The 21134-nt window shown below is 44.5% G+C and overlaps 1 protein-coding gene across 5 annotated transcripts in view; it reads right to left on the bottom strand.

Moving 5' to 3' along the window:
- The window catches only part of kdm2aa (lysine (K)-specific demethylase 2Aa), a 170403-nt gene that overhangs the window by 72283 nt on the left and 76986 nt on the right, over positions 1 to 21134 (bottom strand). For 4 of the 5 annotated variants that reach the window (XR_009796597.1, XM_061831211.1, XM_061831210.1 and 1 more), the window contains 3 exons: positions 14170 to 14298; positions 8634 to 8726; positions 8434 to 8517 (listed from right to left, as the gene is read on the bottom strand). Coding sequence is in view for 4 of the 5 variants with exons in the window: in XM_061831211.1 (XP_061687195.1) it covers positions 8434 to 8517; positions 8634 to 8726; positions 14170 to 14298 (306 nt within the window). In the remaining variant the exon portion in view is untranslated. The remainder of the gene's footprint in view (positions 1 to 8433; positions 8518 to 8633; positions 8727 to 14169; positions 14299 to 21134) is intronic. The other variant, XM_061831212.1, reaches the window with a different exon arrangement.

The raw sequence follows: 21134 nt of genomic DNA, 5'->3' as shown, positions 1-21134 counted from the left end.
CCACAAGTCCGATCAATTTGTTGGGAAGGGATTTCATGATAAAATTGGGAACGGTATTGATATTATATGTCCGGTAGATCGTGTGGTATCATCATTTGTAAGATTTAGTCCCACTATATATTTATCATTGGGGAATCAGCAGTCCAATTAGCACCTAGCTCGCAACATTTGCGGCTCAGTTATTTCTCACGGTTCGGACATTATTAGCCAGCACAAACATTGTATGTGCATTGTATGACACGTGCATGACGGACCCCACCGACATTTTGAGACTTTTTACACAGACCTAAATGACTCCTTGAAGATTAGTGACCTTTTTTTTTGACAAATGGTTTTGCGCAGTGTCTGTCTCTGTCTGTTCAGCACCTCACATTTCTTTGGAAAAATAACCGGCAACAAAATGGCAGGATGTAGGCCCGTTTGTTCATCGATGTCAGCGCGCGACTGATTGGGTGCAAATATCAGATCTGACAATCTGTTTTTCAGAGTCTGTTAATGCACACAGAAAGGCATTTAGTGCGCGCACACGTGACCTGTCCTCTGTTTATCTCACAATGAAGCCGTCCTTGTCCCTAATCCGTCGTTTCACACATACAACCTTACGGAATTTCTCCTCTGCTGGAGCAAGTCCTATTCAATTCTGTGGGCGAGCAATAAGCATCTTTTCCTTTCGGCTTGTCCTGTTAGGGGTCGCCACAGCGTGTCATCTTTTTCCATCTAAGCCTACCTCGTGTATCTTCTTCTCTAACAACCATTGTCTTCATGTCTTCCATCACAACATCCATCAACCTTCTCTTTGGTCTTCCTCTCGCCCTTTTGCCTGGCATCTTCATTCACAGGACCCTTCTACCAATATACTCACTCTCTCCCCTCTGGACATGTCCAAACCATGGAAGTCTGCTCTCTCAAACCTTGTCTCTCAAACATCCAACTTTGGTTGTCCCTCTCATGAGCTCATTTCTAATCATATCCAACCTGGTCACTCCTAGCGAGAACCTCAACATCTTCATTTCTGCCACCTCCAGTTCTGCTTACTGTTGTTTCTTTAGTGCCACCGTCTCCAACCCGTACATCATGGTCGGCCTCACCACTGTTTTATAAACTTTGCCCTTCATCCAAGCGGAGACTCTTCTTTCACATTGAACACCAGACACCTTCCACCAACTGTTCCACCCCGCTTGGACCCGTTTCTTAACTTCCTCCTTACCACATTCACCATTGCTCTGGATTGTTGACCCCAGGTATTTGAAGTCTTCCACCCTCGTTATCTCTTCGCCCTGGAGCCTCACTCTTCCCCTTCTACCCCTCACATTCACGCACATTTATTCTGATTTACTTTGGCTAATCTTCATTTCTCTCCTTTCTAGTGCATGCCTCCAGCTTTCTTAGCACAATGTTGGGGTAGTTGAAAACTGTCCACCTGTTCAGATTGTACCTAAATCGTCTTATCGCCCTGTACAGTGTCAATACCAATTGCACACAAATGCTGTTGACGGTATTCGACCGGTATTTAAAGTATTGCTCAAAACTGAAATTGTACAATGCGATAATTCTCCAGTTCAAACTTATTATTTGAATGGCATTTTTTTTCAACATTTGGAAGCTGTCAATGCTGCAATAAATTCTGCAGCTCCTTGTGTGCCAAATCCTGATACCATTTTGAGCCAAACTCCCCCTGGCACAAAGTGGTTTTCAATTGTTGAATTTCCCATTGCTTTTTTTCTGTGCAAGTTGACAAAGATTCACAATTTTGGTTTGCTTCCTCTTTTGAGCGGTAAAAGTACACTTGGACGCACTTGTGTCAAGGACTGACATGCAGTCTCACTGTCTTTTGTGAGGCACTCGCACCCAGTCTTGAACCTTTGACACTTACACCGGGCACAGCTTTGCTACAATATGTATATTTTTTGATTGCTGGTCTCACCAAGAAGAGTGTGAGACTGATAAGGTTGCTTTGTTAAAACACCTCGCGTCAGAAGGCCACAAAACATATCTATCAAAACTGCAGCTTGGATCACGAAAGCTTCACTTTCTAGGACACATCCTCAAGGGAAAATGCTTTTTTCTGCTCGATTGCAGTTGATTGTTGACACACCCAAAACACTCACAAAGAAAGGTTGTAGACTTTTCTCCCTCCGTTCTTTCATTCCTCTTTGCCTCGTCCACTGTACCCCCCCCTTTCCCTCACAGACCTTCACTTATTATCTACTCCTGCTGAAGGTGCCGATTGGCGACGGTGTGAGGTGACTTTCGAGAATGGTGTTTGGATGGGCCCTGACGGTAAGCCTCATCTCCCCCAATGTCTTTTCTTTTGCTAACATGATCCATGGGTTGGACATTGTTTCAGAAGGGGGCTTTTGGATAGACTACAATTTGACCGCAAAACACATTGTAGATACCATCCCCAATACGGATTTTCTAAAATCTGAATTGAGTAAATGTGAAAACATTAAATCAAATAGGATAGAGTGTCTGGCAATTGTCTTGATGTATATGAGGATGCATACGTATCCGAGCCCCTATCTGTCCCTGTTTGAGATCCTGTTTGCACGTCCTCTGAATGTTGGGCTCCGGGCCGGCAGCCGGCCGCGAGCGAGCGAGCAAGCTCCGGCCTTCCTGATCAACCGACACTTCTATTTCTTCATCAGATGAGGATAAATCTTGAAAAATCAGCACTGATAGTAACTGCGGCGGAACATAACTGAGCCTCAGGTTGAGCACATGACACGTCACATCGCGCACGTAGGTCATGTGACTCACCAAAATTTCAGCGACCGGGAACATTCAAAATTGCCAATATAAATAAGCTTAAAGATGCACTGTCAAGAAATGGATGATTTTTAGTATGTTATTAATGAAAAAACGGCAGCCAATATGGGCCCATGCGTTTTTTCACCACAAAACATGATTTTGATGTACACATCTTTTTGTAACTCCCGCCATGAAACACAGTAAAGTACAGTAAATCACCCCGGCTCGACGGTGCTGTTCATTGCGTACAGCAGCATCTATAAACAACTCCCTAAAGCAGCACGGCTCGGCTCCATTGTAAGCCACCACGGCGCCGAAAATGAGCCACACCAGCTGAGGCGCCACGCCGGACTTGTGGACGGCAGCGGCTCTGAAGAATGCAGCTGACAATGCCTCACTCAACCGCATGCGGCGACAATGCAGTGAAGCGCCCCGGCTCGACGGTGTTTTTCATCGCGTACTGCGGCGGCTATGAACAACCCCCTAAAGCCGCACGGCTCGGCTCTGCCTCACCCAGCCGTGTGCGACGATAATGCAGTTAAGCACCCCGGCTCGACGATGTTCTTCATCGCGTAGTGCGGCAGCTATGAACAGCCCCCTAAAGCAGCACGGCTCGGCTCTGTGATAAGCCACCTCGGCGCCGAAAATGAGCCACACCGACCGGCTGCGATGAGCTGCGATGGCTTACCTCCGCCGCGGAAGTGGATCGGACAGGGAAGCAGTTTGGCTGTGATCACATATCATTTGAATATAGCTCGAAACAATAGTGTAATATTGCCCCGGTAACTTAACTCCGTTGTGTGGTGTTCTCCTTTTCGAAAAGAGCTTCCGTGTCAGAAGGGGCGTGTTTGTCTCCCCCTAGTACGGTGCACCACGTGTTTTCATTGCTTTCTCTACCAACCTGCCTCAAACACTCCACCAAAATACTGGTCCTCCAACAAAATTAGCAATCTCAGGTCTTAATGACTACAGGCCTGTTGCCATCTATGGTCATTAAGAACTTCAACGTCTTTTGCTGGACCACCTCAAGAGGGTCACAGGTCTCCAGCTGGACGCACTGCAGTTTATCGATTGAGCTAACAGGTCTGCGGATGATGCCATCAACATGGGTCTCCACTTCATCCCTGAACATCTCGACAGTGAGGGAACCTACGCGAGGATCCTGTTCGTGGACTTCAGATCTGCGTTTAACACCATCATCTCTGAACTCCTCTCCTCCAAGCTTCTCCAGCTCAGCGTCTCACCTGCAATTGCATATACAACTTCTTGACAAACGACTGCACCTCAAGGCACCCGGTGTCAAACTCCTGAAGTTTGCAGATGACACCACAGTCAACAAAAATGGCTACGAGTCAGCATATCGACAAGAAGTGGTGAGACTGGAGCTTTGGTGTGGCCAACACAACCTGGTGTTGAACACCAAAGACTGTAGAGATGATTGTGGAAACCAGGAGGCATCCTTCACCACAGCTGCCCCTGACACTGTCCAACATCAACTCCATCGTCAAAAAAGCCCAGCAAAGGATGTACTTCTTGTGGCTTCTTAGGAAGCATGGCCTGTCACAAAAGCTGCTGAAACAGTTCTCCGCACCAGTCATCCAATCAGTACTGTGTACCTCAATCGCAATCTGGCAAGGGGCTGCCACAAAAAAGGAAAAACTGCAATGGACAATCAAAACCGCTGAACAACTTGTCACCACCACCCTTCTGACATGAAGACTTGCACGCCACTCGAACTAGGTCCAGTGCAGGCAAGACCCTTTCTGACTCTCCACATCCTGGCCACCAGCTCTTCCAGCTCCTTCCATCGGGTAAGTGCTACCAATCAATGCAAGTCAACAGTAGCAGGCATTCATTTTTCTTTTTTTTTCCACCTGGCAATTAAGTCAATTTTTTTATTTTAGGTCTGCGAACCTACTATTTTCTGACTTGCGCCGTTGTTGGGACATACGCGCAAATCCTGCAGGTTCAATCAGTTTTAATATTAGTAACATAGACTGGAGACAATGCAGCCCTATGGGAGCACGAGCCAGTGCAATCTGTTGGCTAGTCTCAAACCCGCATAAATTCAGGGGGTTGCGTCAGGAACGGCATCCGGCACAAAACTGTGCCGTTCATCTAAAGAAGACCATACTGGATTGGCTGTGGCCCGGGTTAACAACAATCGCCCCTGGCTCCGTTAACTTGCGGGGTGTCGGTGGAAATTCAGCTACTGTGGGTCGAAGACAAAGAAGAGGAGGAAAGCGTATTTGTCAACAGAAGAAGAAGAGGAATGGACAGAGCCTACAACTGAGTCTAGGGACTTTGAATGTTGGGACTATGACAGGGAAAGCTCTTTAGCAGAAGAAGAGGAAGAATGCACGGAGCCTACAATTGAGTGTGGGGACTTTGAATGTTGGGACTATGACTGGAAAAGCTCTTTGGCAGAAGAAGAGGAAGAATGCACAGAGCCTACAATTGAGTGTGGGGACTTTGAATGTTGGGACTATGACTGGAAAAGCTCTTTGGCAGAAGAAGAGGAAGAATGCACAGAGCCTACAATTGAGTGTGGGGACTTTGAATGTTGGGACTATGACAGGAAAAGCTCAGGAATTTGTTGACATGATGATTAGGAGAAAAAGTGATATTTTGTGCATCCAAGAGAGCAGGTGAAAAAAGTAGTAATGCTAGAAGTTTAGGAGCACGGTTTAAATTATTTTACCAAGGCGTAGATGGGAAGAGAAATGGAGTAGGGGTTATTTAAAAAGAAGAGCTGGCTAAGAATGTCTTGGAGGAGAAAAAGAGGATCAGATCAAGTGATGAAGCTGAAATTTGAAATTGAGGGTGTTATGTATAATGTGATTAACGGCTATGCCCCACAGGTAGGTTGTGACCAAGAGCTGAAAGAGAAATTCTGGAAGGAATTCGCTGAAGTAGTTTTGAGCATCCCAGACAGAGAGAGCGTTGTGATTGATGCAGACTGTCATGGACATGTTGGTGAAGTAAACAGGAGTGATGGGTAAGCACGGCATTCAGGAAAGGAACTTTGAGGGACAATTGGTGGGGGACTTTGCAAAAAAGGATACAAATGGCAGTAGTGAACACTTTTTTCCAGAAGTGGCAGGAACATAGAGTGACCTACAAGAGCGGAAGCAGAAGCACACAGGTGGATTATATTTTGTGCAGACGATGTAATCTGAATAAGGTTACTGACTGCAAGTAAGTAGTAAGTGGTAGGGGAGAATGTAGTTCGACAGCATAGGATGGTGGTGTGTAGGACGACTGGTGGTGGGTAGGAAGATTAAGAAGACAAAGGCAGAGCAAAGAACGATGTGGTGGAAGCTGAGAAAGGAAGAATGTTGTGTGGGATTTTGAAAAGAGGTGAGAAAGGGTCTCAATTGACAGGAGGAGCTCCTGGAAGACTGGCCTACTTCAGCCAAGGTGATCAGAGAGACAGGCAGGAAAGTACTTGGTGTGTCTTCTGGTAGGAAAGGGGAGAAGGAGAATTGGTGGTGGAACCCCAAAATACAGGGAGTCATACAAGAAAAGAGATTAGCGTAGAAGAAGTGGGACACTGAGAGGACTGAGGAGATGCGAAAGGAGTACATTAAGATGCGGCGTAAAGGTAGAGGTGGTGAATGCTAAACAAGAGGCATATGACATGTACACCATGTTGGACACGACAGAAGGAGAAAAGGATCTCTACAAGTTGGCCAGACAGAGGGATAGAGATGGGAAGGATGTGTCGCAGGTAAGGGTGATTAAGGATAGGGATGTAAATGTGTTGACTAGTGCCAGTAGTGTGCTAAATAGATGTAAAGAATACTTTGACAAGTTGAATGAAGAAAATGAGAGAGAAGGAAGAGTAGAAGAGGGGAGTGGCAATGATTAATAAGGGGGAAGTTAGAAAGACACTAAAGAGGATGAAAAATAGAAATGCAGTTGGTCCTGATGACATACCTGTGGAGGCATGGAAGTAATTCGGAGAGGTGGCTGTGGAATTTTTGACCAACTTCTTCAACAGAATACTAGCGGATGAGAAGATGTCTGGGGAATGGAGGAAAAGTGTGCTCCTTTCTATTTTTAAGAACAAGGTCGATCTGCAGAACTGTGGGAATTAGAGGAATAAAGCTGATGAGCCACAGAATGAAGTTATGGGAAAGAGTAGTGGAGGTTAGACTCAGGACAGAAGTAAGTATCTTCAAGCAACCGTATGGTTTCATGCCTAGAAAGAGTACCACAGATGCATTATTTGCCTTGAGGATGCTCATGGAAAAGTACAGAGAAGGTCAGAAGGAGCTACATTGGGTCTTTATGGATCTAGAGAAAGCCTATGACAGAGTACCAAGAGAGGAACTTTGGTACTGCATGCGTAAGTGTGTGGCAGAGAAATATGTCAGAATAGTACAATCCAGTATGAGGGCAGCAGAACAGTGGCGAGGTGTGCCATAGGTGTGACAGAAGAATTCAAGGAGAAGGTGGGACTGCATCAGGGATCAGCTCGGAGCACCTTCCTGTTTGCTGTGCTAACTAATAGGCTGACAGATGAGGTTAGATTGGAATCCCCTTGGACCATGATGTTCGCAGAAGATATTGTGATCTGCAGTGAAAGCAAGGAGCAGGCGGAGGAACAATTAGAAAGATGGAGCCATGCAATGGAAAGGAGAGGAATGAAGATTAGCCGAAGTAAAACAGAATATCTGTGCATGAATGAGAGGGTTGGAGGGAGAAGAGTGAGGCTCCAGGGAGAAGAGATAACGAAGGTGGACGACTTCAAATACTTGGTGTCAACAATCCAGAGCAATGGTGAGTGGTAAAGAAGTGAAGAACTTCAAATACTTGGTGTCAACAATCCAGAGCAATGGTGAGTGGTAAAGAAGTGAAGAAACGGGTTCAAGCTGGGTGGGACAGCTGGCGGAAGTTGTCCGGTGTGTTATGTGACAGAAGAGTCCCTGCTAGGATAAAGTGCCAAGTTAATAAAACAGTGGTGAGGCCAGCCATGATGTACGAATTAGAGACTGTGACACTGAAGACACAACAGGAGGCAAATGTTGAATTTCTCGCTTGGAGTGAGAAGGTTGGATAGGATTAGAAATGAGCTCATTAAAGGGATAGCCAAAGTTGGATGTTTTGTAGACAAGGTTCGAGAGAGCAGACTTTGATGGTTTGGACACCTCCAGAGGCGCGAGAGTGACTATATTGGTCCAAGGGTTGTGAGGATTAAACTGCTCCTTTTGCACAATTGTCATTGCAATGGTCTATAATGAGAACTCTGTATAAGCTTAACATTATGTGGGGCGTTGACACACTCAATTGCTCTAAATGAAGACTGCATCTAGCACATCAATGAATAGTTCCTATTAACTGAATGTCTTTTGTTCCTTGTTTTTGTTTGTTTGTCCTGAATGCCGTACCAAGAGAGCACCGACTGCTGGAGACAATTTCCTTCTGTTTAGCATCAGAATCAGCTTTATTGGCCAAGTGTGTAACACATACTTACACTATATTATACTGATAATGATTTTGAGTCTGAAATGGGGAATACTGTGAACATATTGCTAAACGGAACTTAGCTAGTGGAAAAGAAGGAACACAATTTAAACAAAGACTGAGAATAAACCCTACATGTTTAGTGAATTATGTATGCAAGCATTTTGAATCCTACACTTCACATTGCACAATTATGTTCTGTCAGTTGTGTACCTCTGAGTCAGTTATCCCTTGAACACATTTTGGACATTCCCAACAGCTTGGAAGATCTTTGTTGATAACTCCTTCACCTCGAACCTGTAGTGGAAGAAGGAAACTCAGGTGGATTAGGCAGTGGAACTGCATTTGCTTAATTTTCCTGGGAATTCAAACCAAATGAGTACATGCTGGACAATTAAAAATTTCTAATGTACCTGGTTGGAATATGGAAGCAATCCAAAGATTTCCCCTATGATGTTTGACCGAGCGGTCGAAATGGGTTTCTCCCCAGGGTGTCCGGGCTCTCCCTTAGAGAAAGGGTGAGAAGCTCGGTCATCCGGGAGGGGCTTAGTGTCGAGCGGCTGCTCCTCTGAATTGAGGGGAGCCAGATGAAGTGGGTGGGGCATGTGATTCGGATGCCACCCAGACGCCTCCCTGGTGAGGTGTTCCGGGCATTTCCCACCGGAAAGAGACCCCGAGGACAACCCAGGACATGGTGGAGAGACTATGTCTCTTGGCTGGCTTGGGAAAAATTCGGGATCCCACCTGAAGAGCTGGAAGAAGTGGCTGGGGAAAGGGAAGTCTGGTTATCCCTGCTGACGCTACTTCCCCTCGCGACCCAACCCGGAAAAGCATTAGAAAATGGATGGATGAACGGACAGATGTTTGACAGGTATGAAACTTAATGGCAAGATTCTTTGGATTTTATGAGAGTCACAAAAGTAAATCATATTCATGTAATTTATAATCTAATTTGGAAATTCACCTGTAGTTCATGTCAAGATTTGGTGATGCGACTACAAATAATACAACATAGCGTACGGATCTCCGCACAGTGGCATTCTTCAACAGCACTTCTAACAGGTTTCACGCCATTAAACTTGGCTGCCAGGCCTCACCTTCACCCTATCATGAAAAGTCGCAACTTCCACATTAAGGCATCCCTGATTTGCCAAGCATACTTGGTTCATCTTTGGTGGATTACTTTGGGCTTGATTTACATGTCACCCAGGACAATGGCCACAATACCAGAAAAAAAAAAGGTCCAAACTTTAAAAAAAAAAAAGTGTCCTATATGTGCATTTCACAGCGTAGCACTATTTATTTTCATATATCCTGTCACGGTGAACATGGACACTGGATTTCATCAATCAGGACACAATGGTGCTGAGTACTCATATTTCTTTAATACTCCGGTGGATTTGGTGGAAATTTTACACAGTCGAGGTCCAAAAATCAGGTAAGATTCCTTCTGTGTGACACCCATCCACTTGAAGTAATGAGGAGAAAGGATATCTCCGGATGGCCATCGGGAGCATAAGAAGGTCATGTTGCTCAACAATGTACAGCACATGCCAAACGGAAGATAAAGGTACAGTAAATGCTGAACTAAAGATGAACTGTATAAGATACACACTTTTTAATGGTGGGTCTATGTATTACTAAGAAAAATAATTCATAAACTGAGACGAGGACTGTCACAGTCACTCCGCCACAGCTTGATGAACTGATTTGTTTCAAGGGGCCATGCTGTTTGAGACAACCACGAAAAGATGCCTACTGTACAGTAAATCATGTCGTTTCAAAATCTTGGTTAACAGTCAATGTTAGTTCTGTAAGTCAGTCTATCAGTTTTCTTCATTTCAACTGGCAGGAGCTAAAAGGGACAGATACATGATGGAATGCAAATACAGCAACAAACTATTTGCTAAATAAATATGTACAAAGGGCACCACCCACTGGCTATTCAGAGTCCTGCATCCCATTTCCACAAAATTTTAACTGAAGGTAAAATGTCGATCTTGATATTTCATGAACTCTCCAGAAACATTTCAAATGTATGCCTTAATGTCTGCCAATGTGTCAAGCAACATCTAAAGTGTTTGAACCATGAGCAGTAGACTTGCCAAGACTAAAGTGTAAGTCATTCTACAGTATCTGCGCGCACACGCACACACACACACACATATAAACACACAGACACACTGCCTTGTGAAAGCATTCGGACCCCTTCAACTTTTCAACCTTTCGCCACATTTCAGGCTTCAAACAAATTTTTTGTCAAGAATCAACAACAAGTGGGACGCAATCGTGAAGTGGAACAAAATTTATTGGATATTTTATAGTTTTTTTAACAAATAAAAAACTGGAAAGCGGGGTGTGCAATATTATTGGGCGCCTTTACTTTCAGTGCAGCAAACTCACTCTATAAGTATAGTGAGGATCTCTGAATTATCCAATGTTGACTGATGATGATAAATAGAATCCACCTGTGTGTAAACAAGTCTCCGTATAAATGCACCTGCTCTGTGATAGTCTCACGGTTCTGCTTAAAGTGCAGAGAGCATTATGAAGACCTCAAGGAACACACCAGGCAGGTCCAAGATACTGTTGTGGAGAGGTTTAAAGCCCGAATCTACGAAGACCCCGCCGTCCCTCCAAACCTTCACCTCGAACAAGGAGAAGACTGATCAGAGATGCAGCACAGAGACCCATAATCACTCCGGATGAACTGCAGAGATCTACAGCTGAGGTGTGAGAGTCTGTCCTTAGGACAACAATCAGTCATACACTGCACAAATCTGGCCTTTATGGAAGAGTGGCAAGAAGAAAGCCATCCCCACTGTGAAGCATGGCGGTGGCAGCCTCATGGTTTGGGCCTGCTGTTCTTTAGTAGGGACAGGGAAGATGGTTAATGTTGATGGGAAGATGAATGGAGCCAAATACAGGACCATTCTGGAAGAAAACTTGCTGAAGTCTGCAAAAGACCCATTAATCTTCCAACAGGACAATGATCTAAAATATAAAGCCAAATCTACAATAGAATGGTTCACAAATGTTGGCAGAGCAGAAGATTGCTGATCACAAACGTTCTCTATCCAACCTCACTGAAGTCGAGCTGTTTTGCAAGGAAGAATCAGCAAGAATTTCAGTCTCTCGATGTGCAAAACTGACAGAGACAAACCCTAAATGACTTCCAGCTGTAATTGCAGCAAAAGGTGGCGCTACAAAGTATTAATGCAAGGGGGCAGAATAATATTGCACGCCCCACTTTTCAGGTTCAAAAGTTCAAGGGGGCCGAATACTTTCACAAGGCTATGTGTGTCTATCAATATATATGTCTGGGGGTGGGGGGTGAGAGAGAGAGAGAGAGAGAGAGAGAGAGAGCGAGAGAGAGAGAGAGAGAGAGAGAGAGAGAGAGAGAGAGAGAGAGAGAGATCCTTCTTTGACCGTTTTTCCGGCTTGGGATGCAGCAGGTATTCAGAGACTTCCCTTTCCTCAGCCTCTTCATGCAGCTCTTCTAGAAGGACCCGAGGCATTCCCAGGCCACCCGAGAGACATAGTCTCTCCAGCGTGTCCTGGGTCGTCTCTGGGGTCTTTTTGTGGTGGGACGCGCCAGGAACAATTAATTCACCAGGGAGGTGTCCGAATCAGATGCCTCAGCCACCTCATCTGGCTCCTCTCAATGCAGAGATGCTGTGGTGTGACCTTGTGAGAAAACCCTAAAGTGTGTTTGAGTTGAAAGAAGAGTGGGACAAACTGTGATGAGCACAGAAGTCCAGTAACAGAACACTACTCAGGTTCTGATCAGGGGGTTGTTCCCTATCGCCATTCCAGGTCTCACTGTCATTGCACACGTAAGCATTGCAGTCCCCCAGCAGTATGATGGAGTCCCCAGAGGGAGCATTTTCCAAATAAGTGGGTACCCTGAACTGTTGTTTGGTGCATAAGCCCAAACAACAGTCATGACCAATCCCCCCCACTCGAAGGCAGAGGGAGGCTACTCTTTCATCCACCGGGGTAAACCCCAACGTACAGGTGCCAAGCCTGGGGGCAATAAGTATACCCAACCCTCTCACCGTGGGCAGTTCTCGAGTGGAACAGAGTCCAACCCTTCTGAAGAGGACTAGTACCAAAGCCCACGTGGTGTGTCGAGGCGAGTCCGATATATAGTTGGAACTTCTCGACCTCACACCAGCACGGGCTCCTACCTTGCACGAGAGGTTACATTCCATGTTCCTTGAGCTAGTTTCTGTAACCGGGGATCAGATCACCAAGGTCCCAACCTTCGGCTGCTGCCCAGCTCAAGTTGTAACCAAGCCCTATGGTCCTTTTTCAAGCTCCATGGGTGCAGGCCCGGCTACCAGGCGCTCGCATTCGAGCTGCACCATGTCAAGGTCTGGCACCAAAGGGAGGCCCCGCGTACGGGCAAGGGAAACCTTAATCTGTTTTCCATCATGGGGGTCTTTTAGCCATGCTTTGTGTGGTCCCTTACCGAGAATCTGTTTTTAAAGGGTGACTCTACCAGGGGCATGAAGATCTAGACAACTTAGTCCTACGATCATCCGGACACACAAACCCCTCCACCACAATAAGGTGACGGGTCAGGGAACGTGGAAACAAACACATTATGGAGAAAATTATGAATGTGATTGTACCGAACCTGTGAGATAAAGATGACATTCTGCAGTTTGACGTGGTCGGCCCACGGGAATGGGAGGACAAAGATTTGCCACATTTGTTGTCACACCCTGACCTGAAGTGAATCTCAACAAGGACATCAGAGAAAAGACTTAACAGCCATGGTTACCATGGTGGCGCAAAACAAAATAGGCGCCAACCCAGATGGAACCCACAACCCAGGGGGTCCCTAGGCCACTTAAAAGGGACACCATTTGGGTCGCCGGGTGGGACAATGAATAGATCAAGAGCAACGCTCCAGGAAAAGGAGCACGATGGAACACCACTCAGTTTAATTTTGTTCAGCGATTTCAATCATTATTATCAATCATTATTATCCCTAAAGTGATTACACGTATATATATATATTTTCTTAGCCGCTTATCCGTACGAAGGTAGCGGGAGTGGTAGAGCTTATCCCAGCTGTCAACGGGCAAGAGGTAGGATACAGCCATTCGGCACAGGGAGAACATGCAAACTCGACACAGGGAGGGCCGGGATTGAACCCGGGTCCTCATAACTGTAAGGCCAACACTTTACAGCTGCGCCACTGTGCATATATACAGTACCAGCACAAAGCTATACGCTAGGGGGCTAATAACCAGTAATGGTTAGATGCGTGCAAATTTCCTCGGCTGATGAACAAGCCTCAACTGTGAGAGCCACAGCTTTATCCTGTCAGGTTGACCCCACGGGAGGTTAAAAAACGACAAATTTTGGTGCGTTTTCTCAGTTTTGTTTTCAGTTTGAAGCACACCACGTCGGCATATTGGCCGAGCTAAAACGAATGGTCTTTAACGGTAAGCAAAGGAACCGTCACGGGGTAGGATCAAAGACATTTTTCACGAATCTGGCTGTGAAAGTTGGCACTTATGTGGATAATGCTTGGATTTAAAAAATTATCTTTATTTTCATTTTTTTAAATTAATGTCCAAAATATACATAATAATAATATTACTTCATATTGGAGGGTTTATTGTACATATGAATTTTGGACAAAGTCTTCCTTTAACTCACTCTACATGGTTTTAAAGAATGGCTGGTTTGCCTGTTTTTGGACATTTATTTGTATTTCAGTGGCATGGAAATCCCAATGCCTGTCTGAGCTGACTCTGGACAAGTGCCATATACACACTGGATTGACTGCCAAAGATATAGCCATTGACGCTGAAGGGAATTTGACCCCACCCTGACTGCTTCAAAATATAATCCCTGTTCATCACTACTTTTATCATTCAGTGATATTAAAATAAAATGTGAAGTTATTTTGAAAAAAAAAATGTTTTGTACCGTGAGGCAAGCTGGGTGCACTATCTGTGCACAATTGGAACATTCCATCAGAGTAAAGACGCCACCTCCAGTTTCGTCTTGGTTTGGCTCCTTGCATATTTCACAAACCGCAGACAGCGGAAGTCCTGGCTGGAAAGGAGGACAAAAAAAACGTCACTCAGTGACAAATTTTCACCTTTAATTTATAAACCTATAGTTTTGAATGCAGAAGAAAAAAAAATTCTACCGGCATTTGCAACAGAGTGTCCTGATACAAAAAGAAATAATATTTTATTCATTTCAAAGTCCATATGAAAAATTAAATATGAGTGAAGACCGCGTCATCCATGCGCAAAGTTGCGGAAGTCTCACTCGACATCAAAGTGGTAGCTATATTGCCTGCAATGTCTGTCCATTACGTCACATCGGGACATTCGCCATTGAAAACACACTGTGCCACCTACTATGGGACACGGAAGCTCTTTTCAAAGAAGAGAACATCTCACAATCGAGTGAAGTGACCAGGGAAATATTACCTGATCGTTTCGAGCCATATTTAGATGTGCGGATCACTTCTAACTAACAAGAGACTCCCAGACAGTATGTATGAGCCAGCCCGGGCGAACCCATGTTCGCCGAAGCTGTGCTCGGCGGCAACGGGTACATCGACACATTTAGCACCCCTGACTTAAGTACACGGATCTTTTGTTACATTCTTTGAGGATTACGCCCCCCGCACACCAAACTCGCTGTATAAACACTGTCATTTGGAAACCATGAAGCTCTCATCCTTTGCACCCGTGCAATCAATTTTTCACGACGAACCGGGGCTTCTTGAAAAGTATGAAAAATGAATCCATCCTCCAGAGTGTAAGAACAATATCCAGCAATACAACAAGCCAGTATTTTGGCTAACACGAAGGAAAAAAGAGCTACCTTCCAGGAGGTAAAACTAGTATAAACATGTGAGACATCCTGAGTTGGCGTCTGCCCTGGAGAGGATTTTCACGACGGGAGTGACAAAATGCCATATATGTCAAAATTATGTTGTGTGGTAAAAAAACGGATGGGTCCATTCCGGCTGCCTTTTTTTTCATTCATAACATACTAAAAATCATGCAATTCATGACAGTGGACCATTAAGAAGAGGCTAAATAGCAGCTAATTTAAGAGCTTTGGGAAACTCGTCAGACTGAAGTGTGCAGTTGATTATTTGTTAAAAATCAGCACTTATTTCACAATAGTTTTGAAAAAGTATGATGGTATTGAGTCAAGACAGCTTATTGATGATGGTTTCAGTTTTTTGGTCAACTGTATCAAATTCTGACATTGTAACAGCTTCATGTGAAGTATCAGTGTGTCACTTTGCCGATTTGTGCTGCATTTAACCTGATTAAATGTGTTTTTTCACAAAAATAACGGGCAAACTCATTGAATATCAGCTGTTTTGAGTTGTGAATTCAAGAGGGTTGTGACCTTGTCAACCACAGCAAACAGCACGAGTATTGTTGAGGTTCTAACTGACAATTTCAGAAATGTGTTGCTGTCTCGCCCTGACTAACTCGTAGTTCGACGCTGCATAGAGAGGTCAAATTCAATTTGGAGTTAAGTTTTCCTCCACTTGCGTTCTGCTTTCCAACACTTTGATTTAGGACTCTTGATCATTATTGTGCTCTTGGATGGTGTTTTAGTTTGCCTCAAGATAGTCTGGATGTTAACAGGAGTTACAGCATTCATGGCATTTGAGATTTTAGATGTGAAATTGTTCAAATATTGTCTCAGTATTTAGTATGTGGCACAGCTGCAGTCTCCATAAATTTAGAGGCAGTACTGTCATTTATGTACGTTTTTCTGTCCCCTAACCTGTTTTAACTTTTGGAAGAATCTGTAGTTAAAAATAGCACAAAAATGGGGCAGAAATAGCCATATGCTTAATGTCAATTGATAGAATCTGAACATCCTTAGAGATGACCAGGTCTAAGATGTGACCTTGGGTGTGAGTTGGATATGTTATTATAAATATAATATGTTGAGCGAGGTCAAATGTGTCTACTATGACCAAGAGCTCTTTGGATTTTATTTCCATTTTGTTGTCAACATGAATGTTAAAGTCTCCTGTGATGACAAAATGGTTGTAGTCAGTACAAATAATTCACAGCAGTTCTGAAAAATCTTCCATAAAAAACAACGGAGCTAAAATCAACCAGTGTATTTTCTTTCCACTGAATTAATAACTTCAAAATAACAGCAATACCATCACCTTTTTTTCGCTATTCCACACCTGCTCATAACAAACATTTGCTGGTATTACATCACTTAAAACGCTACTACAGCTACTCCGTTAACCATATTAAAGTGCTGGTTCATCTCAAATGTCATTTTGTCATTTGCCCCTCTGATTGTTTGGATGACCCAAATGAGTCGGTCTACCCCTTGTCTTGTCTTATCTTTTGTTCCTCTGATTATTTGGGAACAACATCGTCTTGTCTTTTAGTTGTGTACACATTTCGACTATTTTCTTTTTGGGCCATTGAATGACGTACACAGTAAAAAATGTCGGCAGCCAATACCTTAACACAGTGGGTCCCAAAGTGGGGTCCGTGATGTGAAGACGAAAAAACGAAATCGTCTGGAAGCTAATCATGATGTGAGAATTGCCCTTTCCAGTGTTGAACCACGTTTAGATTTATTGTGCAAAACTAAAAAGCAAGAGCACATGAGCCACTAAAATTGAGTATTTCTTTATACCAAAATGGCACAGCTGTGTCCAGCACGACATTATTGGCGAAAATTGAGGTTGGGGGTCGCAGAGCTTTTTGAACGACTCATTGGGGGTCCGGGCCCAGGTTGACTTTGGGAACTACTGCCTTAACTGCTAGTCTATTTAGATTGAACCATCTGCCTTGTAAAGATGTCTGCGCTCCCAAAAAGTAGTGTTCAACAATGGATAGTGCTTAACTTAACCACTTATTTACGTGACGGAGCCTTGAGAAACATTCATCTCCAAATCTTACAAGTGGGAGAGATCTGCTTATAAAAACCTCAGAATTCAAACATTGTACTTTTGTAAGGAGATCAAGGAAATCTCGCCTCAGGACATTTGATTGCCACTTGACAACATCCAAGACCCTCTGTGTATAATGACGAGATTTTACAATTGTGTGTTGATTGTTAATTTCAAGGATTTTTTAAGAGAAAGACATGGTGTTATTGTTAAAACAGTACTTTGGTGTTTTTCCTCACTGCAAAAATGTTTCACATCCTTCATAGCTGCATCACCAACTATTATCGTTTGGGGATCCCAATTTTTTCTGATATGATTCAATTTCATACATTTCAGAGATGGTGGGGGATGACATTCTTTGCCTTGGTCTTGTAAAAGTGGCTCAAATCTATTTGTAAGTCTAATGTTAATGTTTCTATCAACCGACCATGGCCGCTCAGTTAAGGTGCCCCGCAGCACAGGCCAGCCAGAATCCTTCGGGTGTGACCTACCTTTTGGATGTCTCATATCTTTGGGCTATGTTCCCAATGAGTTCCAGGGAGAATTGTTGGACAATCCATTATTGATTCTACAGTCCACATCGCTCCTTGTTGTTGAGCTACAAGTGGCTGTTTGTTAGCAAACCTCTATTCACTATTTTGAGACATCGTTTGAGTGGTTTCATTTCCTGATTGTCCATTCACACCCACTTGTTGATGGTGGATCTTCGTTTTTATATAAAGACACCCTCTGCAGTAGTCAATTATAAACCTCAACTGAAAATCTTGACACCTAATCTCGTTGCGAACACCAGACTTGTGTTAATTAGCGTGGAGCTTTCATATAATGGTGAGTGTATCGGAAAATATTGAAATATGGCAACAACCTTGGCTAGTTAGCTTATTCGTCAGCGACGGCATCCCGAGTCCCGTCGCAGAATTAAATAAAGCGTGAAGTTCAACGAGCACAAGAAACCATCCAAAAAGTGCATCGCATCTCTGCTCTTTGCAGATGATGTGGTTCTGTTGGCTTCATCAAGCCTTGATCTCCGACACTCACTGGAGCGGTTCACAGCAGAGTGTGAAGCGGCTTAGATGAGAATCAGCACCTCCAAACCAGAGACCATGGTTCTCAGCCGGAAAAGGGTGGTGTGCCCTCTCCGGGTCGGGGATGAGATCCTGCCCCAAGTGGAGGAGTTCAAGTATTTTGGGGTCTTGTTCTCGAGTGAGGGAAGAATGGAATGGGACATCAACAGATGGATTGGTGCAGAATCTGCTGTGATGTGGACTTTGTATCGGTCCGATGTCGTGAAGAAGGAGCTAAGTCGAAAGGCGACACTCGCAATTTACCAGTCGATCTATGTTCCTACCCTCACCTATGGGCACGAGCTGCGGGTCGTGACCGAAAGAACAAGATCCCGGATACCAGTGGCCAAAATGAGTTTCCTCTGCAGGGTTTCCGGGATCTCCCCTACCGATAGGGTGAGAAGCTCGATCATCCGGGATGGGCTCAGAGTCGAGCTGCTACTCATCTGCATTGAGAGGAGCCAGATGAGGTGGCTTGGACATCTGATCCGGATGCCTCCTGGACGACTCCCTGGTGAGGTGCTCTGGGCATGTCCCACCAGAAAGAGACCCCGGAGACGACCCAGGACACGCTGGAGAGACTATGTCTCTCGATTGGCCTGGGAACGCCTCGGTATCTCTCCGGAAGAGCTGGAAGAAGTGACTGGGAAAGGGAAGTCTGGGTATCCCTGCTGAAGCTACTTCTTCTGCGACCCAACCCAGGGAAGCAGTAAAAAATGAATGGATGGTTGGATGAAAGTAACAACCAAATACACCTTTTACAAAGGAAAATAAATGTGCTAATAATGAAATTGTACATTTCTTTACAGTATTATGATATTCTGCAGTCACTGTGCATTGTAGACTCAACGGTCACCTCCCAATCCCTTTCGTTCCCAATTTTAGGAATTAGACAGCTTTTGCAAATTGTCATAATAGCTGAAGAACATGCTAGTGTGCAGAAGCAATAATTTATGATATTCTGAGACATGTTAATGGCACAATAGTAGCCACTGACTGTCTATTCTGGGGAAGAAGCTGTTCAACACTGCTCAACTTTGTGTTGAAATTTGTTTTGTACAACCCCTGGTTAAAGAAGGGTTCAGGGCCGCAGCTGAGTACATACACCGAACAGCCAAAATGCAGTCATTGTATTCTTGTCTTTACTGCGCTGCCTGGTAGCACTCAACATTACAGACAATGCCAAATGAGTGTAGTCATGATGTTGACATGATTTAGAATGTTCTCTACCAATCTTAGGCGGAACGGATTGAGATGGTCAATGGGCCGGATGTGGTCCAGGGAATGTAGTCTGCCCAACCCTGGACTAACGAAAGAAGGGCACCAGAGAGAGGGCACATCCTTGGGTCACCCCTAGTGCTGTGATACCTGTGGATGAGGTGGTGTCCCTGGGCTCACTTGCTGTGTCTGCCAATCAGGAAGCTGTACAGTGCCTTGTGAAAGTATTCTGCCCCCTTGAATTTTTCAACCTTTCGCCACATTTCAGGCCTCAAAGAAAGATATAAAATTAAGTTTTTGTCAAGAATCAACAACAACTGGGACACAATCGTGAAGTGGAACGAAATGTATTGGATATTTTACACTTTCACAAAAACCTCAAAAGTGGAGCATGCAATATTACGCGGCCACCTTGCAAAAATGTAGTGCCACCTTTTGCTGCAATTACAGCTGCAAGTTGCTTGGGGTATGTCTCTATCAGTTTTGCACATTGTGAGACTCCAGGTCTGGCTCCAGAGGGGGCCCGGTGACCCGCGTCCGGGCAAGGGAAACCAAGATCCAATTATTCATTTTGGTAAGCAGAGATAGGACAAGCACAGAAGTGCAAAGGAGACACCTGGTATAAAATTGAATCATACAAGAAAAAATTGCAAAACCAAACAATAATAGTTCATGATGACTCTTTCTGATATCTCTCTAAAAATTTTGAGATCACCAATCAGCACTCAACTGTAAAATCTGTTATTATACACAGGGGGCTTGGATGTTCTCAAGCGGCAATCAGAGGTACTGAAATGAGATGTCATTGATGATATTACAAAAGTACAACGTTTGAATGCTTAAGATTTTAATCAGCATTCCTCTCCCACTTGTAAGTATTGGAGATGAAAATTTCTCAAGGTCAGATGAGGTGGCTGGGGCATCTGATCCAGATGCCTCTCAGACGCTTCCCTGGTGAGGTGTTCTGGGCATGTCGCACCAGAAAGAGACACCGGGGATGACCCAGGACACGCTAGAGAGACTCTGTCTCTTGACTAGCCTGGGAACGCCTTGGGATTCCTCCGGAAGAGCTGGAAGAAGTAGCTGGGAAAAGGGAAGTTTGGGTATCCCTGCTAAAGCTACTTTACCTGCGACCTGTCCTGGAGAGCCGGTAGAAAATGGATGGATGGCATTTCACTGAGAGCTGGAGCAGCTTTTTGTGACCAAAGTCACACGACAGGGTCCAGACGCTCCTGAAGATCAGTTGCTGCTGAATGTCCCAGGAATTCAGAGATGAGGTAGCAAGTGCGGACCCGGTCAACAATACACAATCGCACATGAATGTCCAGCTGCTTCTCTTGCATCTCATGATTTAGAGACTCATCAAAGAGTAGGACATATTCTGATTCAGCCTTCACTTTCTGCCTTAGTAGAGATGAAAAATGGGCAGCGATGCCAAATGCAGCCAGGTACGAAGTCTTCCTTTCCCCACAGTGGTAGTTTTTAGCAATGTCACTGTCTGGAAACATGACTGCAAACACTTTCGAATTATTTTCACAAGATTTGTAACTGTAATGGCTGCAGATCACTTTTAAAGTAAACACGAACTCTGCCTTTAACGAGTCTGTCTTCGTGTATTGAACTACGTTCATAAAGCCTGACTTCTGGCTGGTTGAAGTCGATGACTGGACAACTATAGGTGCACATGCACTGCCAATACC

This window comes from Syngnathoides biaculeatus, chromosome 9 (assembly GCF_019802595.1).
Source record: "Syngnathoides biaculeatus isolate LvHL_M chromosome 9, ASM1980259v1, whole genome shotgun sequence".
Taxonomy (NCBI): domain Eukaryota; kingdom Metazoa; phylum Chordata; class Actinopteri; order Syngnathiformes; family Syngnathidae; genus Syngnathoides; species Syngnathoides biaculeatus.
Note: the sequence above shows the minus strand (reverse complement) of the source record. Positions and strands in the feature narration are given on the sequence as shown.